The following is a 10000-nucleotide window of genomic DNA, read 5'->3' on the forward strand; positions in this document are numbered from 1 at the left end:
GGCCTCGAACACCGTCGCCTTCCAGAGAGCTGCTCCCTGGGATAGACGAGTCCCAAGATGTGCGGGCGTGTGTGCGCGCGCGCGAACGATGAACATGTAAATAGGAATGGCTAAAATATGCGCTTCTAAAATTTGACTAGATTAGCAAAAGAATCCTCAGATAATGAAGTGTGAACTGAGGTTGACCTCCGTGAGCGTCCCAGGGCAGCAGCAGTTTTTCATGACAAATTGCTTTGTCCTTGACCCCGCAAGTGTCTTTGGCCCCACCAACCAACCACCTCCTTCACCTTCCTCCAGCTCCATCCTGGAGCTTGCATGGGAGCAACTCTGCCTCCAAGACACAAGCGACAGGACGGATATGTGGCTTGTGTCACGAGCGCCACACAAAAAGCCACCGCCAACATTAGCGATGGAGTTCTCTCGAAAACCCGGAATTTCCCGTAGCAGGATTTCGTCCTTCTGAGAGCGCACTCAGCGGTCACTTGCGCCATTAGTAAAATCGGCTTGTAGGCTTTAATACGGCCCAGTGAAAGGGGAAGGCTTCAGCGCTGATTGTATCTTTATATCAAAGGAGCATCTCCATGCCGTGTGCGATCTTCTTAGGAGTAAAGGAGGTTTCATACGCAATGAAATTCGCTCTTGCTTTTAAAGGGATGAGAGACGTGGCTATGGAACGGTGCTTTCTAAAGAGCAAGGGGAGCAGGATCTGGTACGAAATTTAACCTTCAAATCTTTTTCGTCGGAACTTAAAGATAAGGCAGGAGACAGCTCACGGGAATATGGAAATGTTATTTTATCTTAAAAAAGTGGAGACCTAAATGTTTCTTTCAGTTTGCCTGCCAGCCGTAAAGCCGTGTTTGACATTACATATATAAAGACCAACGTCAACTATCATATATTGAAAAAGAAATTTCGCCAAAGTATAAATAAAAGAAAGACCCGGAAATGCCAAACAAAAACCGTGGCAACAGACAGCTAATCCTGACTATGAAGGCAACAGGTACTATGAAAGAAAAGTAAGCAAAAATGTATGATGGGAAGATCAACCATCAATAATAAACGACCATTTCCGTTATTACAGTGAAGACAAAGCCAAGCCAAGCCACCATTATTCTCCCCTCTTCTCACAGATATAAAATGACGCCCCATCATCGTCCCTCCCAGAAGTTCAATTCCCTTGACTATTCACAGGGGGGCTGAGTGCGAGAGAGGGGGAGAGAGAGAGAGAGAGAGAGAGAGAGAGAGAGAGAGAGAGAGAGAGAGAGAGAGAGAGAGAGAGAGAGAGAGAGAGAGAGAAAGAGAGAGAGAGAGAAAGAGAGAGAGAGAGAGAGAGAGAAAGAGAGAAAGAGAGAAAGAGAGGAAAGGAAGAGAAGGGAGGGTATGGAGGGAGGGACAGATGGGCAAAGGAGGTAGGCGAAAACAATAAAAAAAAGAAAAGAAAAGAAAAAACGACTTGAATTAACAACGACCCTTGAGGGGAAACTGTACAGCGCCGCGACAGCCTCGCCTTCCGAGAGCAAATACACGTCGACCTAAATTCGCTTCTCGCCGATGTGCTCGCGTCAGAATCCACGACTTATCGAGAGTAAAGATTAATAAGGCAAGTGACGTTGGGAGAAGTAGTTAGTGCCTCTTCACGGCAGGGGGCCAAAGAGGAGGAGAGGCAACAGAAGCGGGGGAATAAGGTGGAAAAGGGGGAGGAGGGGGAGGAGGGGAGAGGGGGAGCTCGATTCCCCTACATTCGTCTCTTTCATCTCCCCTGCCGGGCAAGGGAAATCGAGAGGGCGCACGAGGGGAGGGGAGAGAAGAAAATCAGAGGGGAGGAAAGAATAGGAAAAGAAACAGCATAAAGGAGGGATGGAGGGGACAGGGCAAGGGGAAGGTAGGGCAGCTAGGGAAAGAGTGAATGAGGGAAGAGAGAAAGAGAAAGAAAGAGAGAAGGGGACAGGGCAAGGGGAAGGTGAGGTAGCTAGAGAAAGAGTGAATGAGGGAAGAGAGGGAGAGGGAGAGGGAGAGGGAGGGAGAGAGAAAAAAAGAGAGAAAAAGAGAGAGAGAGAGAGAGAGAGAGAGAGAGAGAGAGAGAGAGAGAGAGAGAGAGAGAGAGAGAGAGAGAGAGAGAGAGAGAGAGAGAGAGAGAGATTCGCTGCACGGCCAGGTGTGAGGTCGCCCTTAATAAAGAATGAGGCGAGGGCGAGGTGCCGTATCCCACCATTTGCCCTCGTACATAATACAGTGTGCCACGACCTAACATGACGCACCACTTGGCCCTTATAGATAAATCACGACTAAATCCGCTGCTGCGCATTCGCATCTTTCCCTTCCTCCCCCCTCCCCCCTCCCCCCACCCACAGCCGTCCCCACGCCCTTCTCATCTCCACTTCCCTGCCTGACCTTGTTCCCCGTTCCAGCCCAGCCTCTGACCTTTTACGACACGACACGACTCTCCTCTCCTCCCTCTCCCTCCCCCTCCACCTCGCAACCTTTTCTACCTTCTTTCCTTCAATCGCAATTCGTGTGCTGCAAATCGCCTCTCCCCTTTGCCCCTTCGCCCCGTGTGCCGCACGCCTGTCCTAACTAGCCTCGTTTCCGACCCCCGCTTCACAGCGCCAAATTCGCCCCATCCTCTTCGCGTGAGGGGTTAAAGTTCAAGTTAAAGCCTAAATTTGAATAAATAAAATACTCGACTATAGCTCAACGCTTAGCCTTCCTTAAGAAATGCAACTGCATACGTTTCTAGAGATTGCAACTCCTTCAAACGATCGTTCTACATTAAAACAGCCAATTTCCACATTTTACACACAAGTGATCACATGCAGCATACAAATCGTATAACCGCTTAAGTTTATCAAGTAACATTCTAATGGGTCTTGCCTGCCTTCAAATTTAGTGGAAGAGAAGTTCTCTGTAATGAACCCGAGATCTGCTTTGCCGTGTTAAAATCAAGACTTGACGACAACAGTTAAAACACAAGGAAAATTCGTCGGGATACACCTTGCTACTCAATATATCAAATGTCTTTTTATATCTAAGAAAAATGATCTTCACCCACCACAACCCCATACACGACCTTTAAAAGTCGCGGCACGTCAACGCCCCCCCCCTCTCCTCCGCCCGCTGGAGGAGCTCGAGTGTTCATTCATGGGGCGCAATGCGTACCGAAACTCGAGTAATGAAATCAAGCCGGCCAAAAGGCGAACAGGCGGAGGCGGAGGCGGCGGCGGCGGAGTAGCAGTAGCAGTAGCAGCGACGGCAACTCCCTCCTCCCCCCCTACCCTTACGCTTCCCCCCCACGCTAGAGGAAGCGTGAGGGAAGGCGGCTTCGTAAAGCAGGTAAGCCGTCACGGGGCGTGGCCGTCAAGGTGAACACAAGGAGAGGAGACCAACACCCCCGCTAGCTGCTACACCACAATCACACCACTCGCTGCTTCTACGCTGCTCCTCCGCGGCCCAGAGATTTTTCTTCTCTTTTTAAACGTTAAAGAGCAAAAGAACTCTGCAGTGTTGGTGCGTTCATTCCCGACGTTTTGACGACTGTTACGCGAGTTTTATAAGCAAATCAAATACAATTATGCAAAGGAGAGATGTTCGCTCATTTGACAAACGATGTCTTTATAAGAAAATGAATATATATATATATATCAAATGTCAATTCATGTAATATTTATTTAACATATTCCCACTCTCCTCTTTAAGAACACTAAATGCAATAAATCGTCGACAGCACCATAAATGTGATGTGTGTAATTCATCGCACCGTTTAATGTCGTGGATATAAATATATACGTTCAGAAGTTACCCCTTACGTGTATGAAAGTACATGTATAAATTTGCAGTGTGTAGTGTGTAGTGTGTAGCGAGTGTGTAGTGTGTAGTGTGTGTGTGTGTGTGTGTGTGTGTGTGTGTGTGTGTGTGTGTGTGTGTGTGTGTGTGTGTGTGTGTGTGTGTGTGTGTGTGTGTGTGTGTGTTTGCGAGCGTGAGCATGAGCGGGTGCATGGTCGCGTAGCATATAAAAAGTGGTAGTACCACCGCCGCCGCCACCACCACCACCACCACACAGCCGCGTCTTCCTTCCCTCTTCAGCTGGTTGAGTCTCCGGGCCAAGGATGATTCCCGTTTTCCATGGTCGCCAAGGGGAGGACGGGGACTGGGGTAGGGGTAGGGGTATGGGAGGACGGGGAGCGCCAAGGGGGGGAGGGGGAGTTACCAAAGGCGCACCGAAATGTCGTAAGCTAATGACCACTCAACAAGCGAATTTGCCGAAAGTATGCATTTCGACGCGGCACAAGAAACGCACGAAGAGACAAAGGGGAGAAAATGCTCCCATTAACGAGGATGATTATCAATGACGTGCGCGCCCATTCTGAACTTGAACTCGCTAGTTTCTTTCTCAATGGAGTTGCACAAACCCCCTCTTGTACTACGATCTCTCAACATCAAAGAAAATCATGAAGTCGCTAGCAATACCAGATCAACGGCTACTGTTGACCCGGACACATAAATACACCATCATGAATCCCCGATCTTGCTCGTTACGTACCTGTATTTGATGCATTTCTTCGTCGTCGGGGAGAGTTGCAAGGGAGGAGGGGGTAGCTTGGGGGTTTTCGCTGAAGGGCCTCTTCATAATACACAAGGGGGGTGAGGGGTACCGATCCAACTCTCCCTTAGCTGCTACTACCAAAGTATAGCAGTGTACACCTTTACAGTTTAGGGCTTACCTGGAAGGAAAGAAAAAAGAACATTAATTATGTGCTCTATTCATTTGGGAAAACACGAAATGTTTTATAACTAAATTCATTATGGAGAAAAAAAGGGGGATGAATTTATATTTTCACAGTACTTTATAAAGCTCACGCAAAGGGACCAAACTTGGTGTTTTCCCTTCGCAACTTGTTTTCGGGTATGTTCGCGTCTACTGCAAGGATCTCGACATTAGGTAACGTGCCAAGTAAAACAATGAGGGTGTTGTCAACCATTAAAATAGACGTCAACATACGCCTGCTCACGCCTAAGCACAACTTCATAAAAAAAAAGCTTGAGAACCTGTCAAACGTTTACGCCGCTGAAAAAAATGCAACACGGAGCAAGCTAAATATAGCAGATTGTTCATCATAACACGAAGCTTTAACAGGTGTTCACCACAAAGACGAGTGGTGCAGTGACTATCCGAACACTTGTGGGATCTCTCGCCACGTACAAAACTGACACCTACAATGCTTGATCAAATACAACCAAAAGAAACTATACCCAATTTTCTCTGCCTGGACACGCATACCCAAACCAACACAAAAACGTTAGGTGCATTATTCATGCAATGGAGCTTGTGTTACCGCAACTGGAATGGTGCTCAAGACGAGAGCATAGAATGCATATCGAAGATAACACGGCGTCGATTATTAGGCACTGAATAATACGCTTCGTACCATAGTCCATGGAGCAGTAATTATTTTCTCTTGATTTAATTGGCTTGTGATGAAACTCTTACACATACAAGCTAGTCTCATTTAGATTACAAAAATATATACATTTAACAGTTTTTCTCTCGCGTACGCGCGCGACATCCACTAATTGAACAGACATTGAGATAAGGATTTAAGAAACAAATCGCACGACTAGAGGCCCAAACCACGTGATCCAAGGTTAAAACTGAAATCATAATAATAAGGGCGTGAAATGACAATGATAAGCGATTGATATACTTAAAAAAACACACATAGGGCTTTGTACACGAAATGAGTTTCACGCTAGCACGATTAATTTCTAGAAAAAAATCGTACCCTTAGACATCAGGAAACAGACTTGTTAATAATGTAAAACACGTACGCGACACTCGCCCAAACGCAACAGTTACAATGATCACCCCCTCACCCCACCACCACCCCAACCACACACAAAATTATTCCCGAAATACAACTTCGCAAAGATGAGAAGAAGTAAAGGGCGCCCTCACTCGCGACGAGGAAGGGAAGGGAGGAGAGCGCGAGTTCTGCGAGCTTACTACTTTACTTCCCAGGATGATGCTCTTCGTAAAGCTCCAGGTAGGGAGCCCCGCTGGAGGTATTGACCTGACGGAAGCGGGATGAGTGGAAGAGAAAAGGAGGGGAGGGGAGGGAACGAGGTGATAGGGGGAGGGACAGGGACAAGGGGGACAGGGGGGGGGCTTAAGAGAGGAGGGGCGGGGATAGCCACACCAACTACGGGTCAATATCAGCAGCAACAGATGACAAGGCTTGGAAAACGTTCTGCTTAAGCTCCGTTTGTTTGTTTTCGTCAGGGTGGGTGGGGGTAAGAGGGGGGGGGGGCGACTGACGTCAGAAGTGTACTACTCAAGCTCCTAAATCTTTAGTCTCTGTTACTGTTTGCTCTGCCTTTGACTGACTTATTAAATAAAGTCAAATAAAACTTTAGCGCAAGGGTTAAATGAGACTTCCTGACCTCGAATTCCAGCAAGATCTAACAAAACTGGAGCATCTGATGCTAAAAGGACCTCAAAGCCGCTACCGCAAGTCTCCCCAAACAAACCCCAAGAGCTCTTCTTTCCCACCTAGCCCTTCCTTTGTAAAGTTTTATCTCGCGCTACAAAAGCTAAATATCCAAACATCTGGAAGAAAGAAACTGCATTTCTCCCCAGCTGAGGAGAATCGACAAAAAAAAAAAAAAAACGTCGTCGTCGAGGCGCTGTCAAGGCTACATTCTTCCAGCCATGTGTCCTAGGCCAAGCTGGTGCTACTAGCTGGCAACTAGGAGCAACGCCAGTCAATTGGCTGGTAGGTGGTCCGTCCCATGTCCCAGGTGAGGTCGAGGGGCAAACACACGCACTCCCGTACGATCAATAGTGGCGGCTGGCAGGATAGTAGGGAATGTGAGGGAGTTCTCAGGGACTTTCCTCTGATCTAATTTCGACACCCAGGGGAGGGCATCTTTCGCTATCAATCCTCTCAGTATCCACACTCGCCGCAGCTTCCATAATAATCAGCCGCAGCTTACTTTGATGAAGAGAAATAAGCCAGGAATCCCGCACCGCAGCCGGGGGAGGACTTGCTCCCACACGAAGCATGGGCGGAGAAACTAGTTACAATAGCCCACTGGATTAGGTGGGGAGGGGAAACATAGCAAATATAGCAAAATGCCTTGGTGGAGGGGAGAAAGCAATTACAATAATTCAGTGGCTAGACTGGGGAAATGCAATTGGTATTCCTACAGTGAGCCAAGGATGAGGATAGTTGGTAATAAAGTCTCAAGTGGGACGGGAAGACCGCTCCAAGATCACCTATGACGTGATGTCCGACACCGATTTGTGAAAACTCGGGGACAAGGACAATTGCAACAGCAACGACAGTCGTCAAGCGATGGGCGTTCATGCGTAGGGAGTGCATGCAAGTTAACGCAAATGGTTTGTTGTGAGGGAAGGCGTGGAATGAGAAGCACACGAGGTTCGACACGCTACTCGGATGAGAAGGGGGGAGGGGGAGGGAGGGAAAGGGAGAGGGTGTCTGATGGGGTGTAGATAGGGAGGGGCGAGAGGGGGAGTGAGCAGGCGGGTGTTGGGAATGAAGCGAAATAATCCCCTCATGACTCAGCCCATCTGTCACCCCGATATTCCCCTCCCTCTTCACCAAATATCTAATTCCCTTATGACAGCCAGGACACCCGGCCCCTCCCCTACCCTACCCGTATCCAGCGACCCAACAATAAACCCAGTGTCCCTTCACACAACGGGGTTCCGACAGATGCCGCCTCGGCCACCGCGTTCCCGGGCGTTCACAACCCTTCCACCAATCCCTAGGGAAAGGTCGATAGAAAACGATTAAGTTATACAGGCGCCAAATCAGTCTGAACTTTTTTTTTTTCATTACAAATATAATGGTTTTAGACGTTCTCGCATATTTCGTTCTTTCCCTCCGCCTCACGCCTCTGCCCTTCCCTCCCCTCTTTCCACCAACCCTCTTTCGACTCCCATTTTCTCTCTCTCCAAACTCCTCACCCTTCGTACAAATTCTTTCTTCGTCTTTTGAGATTTAAACCAAGGCACCAAAAGGGGAAGGGGATGTGGGGAATAGAAGGAAGTAGGAGGGGAAGGGAGAGAAGGGGGACGGAGGGGGAGGTTGAGAGGAAAGAGAAAAGGAGGAAAACCGGGGGTTGGGAAAGGCAAATCAAGGACGAAAGAGAGTGACAGAAAACTTGATATCAGGGCTATATTTCCAACTCGAAGAGTGGAACGGTGAATCTGCTAAGGGAACTGGCAGGGAGGTAAATGCGAGGGGTGATATGACGGGTGGAGAGGTGTCTGGGAGAGGGGAGGTGGGAGGGGAGAGGGGGGCACGTCGCCACGCTGGCCCGGCGCCAACTCGCCTCGCTGCGCCCCGCCCACGCCGCACAGACAACACACTCGGCTAGAATTCCACTCCAAAACAAAAAAATATTCCCCTATTCATACTCTTAGGGCTTAAGGCATTACCTGGGACTTTTATCACCGTCAACAGAAGTATAAGAGAACCACCTCTCATAACTCAGGGTTCTAACAAGCCTGCGTTAGAATAAACAAAAAAGTGGATATATGAGAGAGAGAGAGAGAGAGAGAGAGAGAGAGAGAGAGAGAGAGAGAGAGAGAGAGAGAGAGAGAGAGAGAGAGAGAGAGAGAGAGAGAGAGAGAGAGAGAGATCCAATCATTTGAGGGTAGTCTCCACTAATTCTGGAGAGAAGGAAGGATAGAAAACGGAGGAGAGTTTTCCTCGCATGGCGGTGCTCTGCAACTTCCGGGGTTAGAACCACTTCGGTATGACGATGGTGGGAAAACCCAGCGTCTTAGCAGAGCCTCGCTGTTCGTTCGTCATCGCCGAAGCTGACGGTATACCTATGCATGGCAATATGTCGGGCAGACTGCGTTCCCATTCCTCGTTTTCCCCCTTGCCCGTTTTATCCGTTTCCTTTCAAACGGTCAAATTGGTTGTGGTTTCCTTCCCAATAATTCCCAAACATCTTTAAAACGGACGGACCAAAAGCCAAAGCCATGTCATTACAAGTCCCACAGCAATCGTTCGCAATCATCAGTAAAATAAGGAAATAAAAAAAAAGTCAACAGGGCAGCACCCATTAATGCAAAATTTTCCGCTGGACGGGACAGCTGTTAGGTGAACGTACAAAGCACCCGGGGCGCAGGTGATGCGTATCAGTCGGGATTACCCAACCGAGGGGACGCGAGCTGGGGAAAGGGGTGGTGGTGCGACTGCGCGTACTTCTGATGGGGAGGAGGGAAGGGAGAATGGAGAGGGGAGAATGGAGAGGGGAGGGGAGGGGAGGGGAGGGGAGGGGATGGTTGAGGGAGAGGCAGAAGGGGAGAGGGGGAGGGAAGGGGATGGTTGAGGGGAGAGGATGGTTGAGGGAAATTGGGGGGAGGGGGAGGTTGGTAGAGGGAGAGGGGAGAGGGAGCATTGTAATAGGGGAAAGGGGGGAAGGGAGCGGTGAGCATTAGGACAAGGGTTCCAAGAACGGTCTGCTGTCCAGCTACTACTATTGCTTGTTGAGTAACGCGGCCGTGAACAAATTCCCCCCTGTAGAAGTTCAACAATAATATTTGCGTGATTGATATTGACTCAAAATGCTCCAGATTTTGAACGGAAATCATTCCACACCACAACTGCCACGAGAATAATCAAAACGTCAAATGTCCATTTCAATACAAATGGATATTGCACAACAAACCACTCTGAAAATCGTAACACAATCACATGTGCTCGCATTATTTGACGCTTTGTCCAATGCATAACAAACAGCGAGTAACTAACTAGCAACGGTTGAGTAGTATAAGAATTTATTTGCAGCTGAGGCTGGGGAATGATCAATTAACTAAATCAAACATTAAATTCGGATTATCCACCTTCCGGCGCGCGAAGGCTTCCCGAGACCCGCACAGAAGAGGAAAGAGGCAAGGGGCGACTCTCTGGCAACGACCAAGGAACATCCAAACAAACCTCCACACATGGCAGCCCCACCCAACATT

General features: G+C 48.6%; 1 protein-coding gene across 39 annotated transcripts in view; it reads right to left on the reverse strand.

The window, feature by feature from the left end:
* heph (polypyrimidine tract-binding protein 1 heph) overlaps positions 1-10000 on the reverse strand; it is a 131481-nt gene that overhangs the window by 44707 nt on the left and 76774 nt on the right. For 14 of the 39 annotated variants that reach the window (XM_086547318.1, XM_086547304.1, XM_086547335.1 and 11 more), the window contains one exon: positions 4538-4718. The exons of the other annotated variants lie outside the window; for them this stretch is intronic. In XM_086547318.1, the coding sequence (XP_086403444.1) occupies positions 4538-4624 (87 nt within the window). In that variant the 5' untranslated portion in view covers positions 4625-4718. The remainder of the gene's footprint in view (positions 1-4537; positions 4719-10000) is intronic. 39 annotated transcript variants of the gene reach the window in all.

This window comes from Penaeus japonicus, unplaced genomic scaffold, assembly GCF_977035675.1.
Source record: "Penaeus japonicus unplaced genomic scaffold, GWHDUDI00000001_assembly GWHDUDI00000019, whole genome shotgun sequence".
In the NCBI taxonomy this organism is placed as follows: Eukaryota; Metazoa; Arthropoda; class Malacostraca; order Decapoda; family Penaeidae; genus Penaeus; species Penaeus japonicus.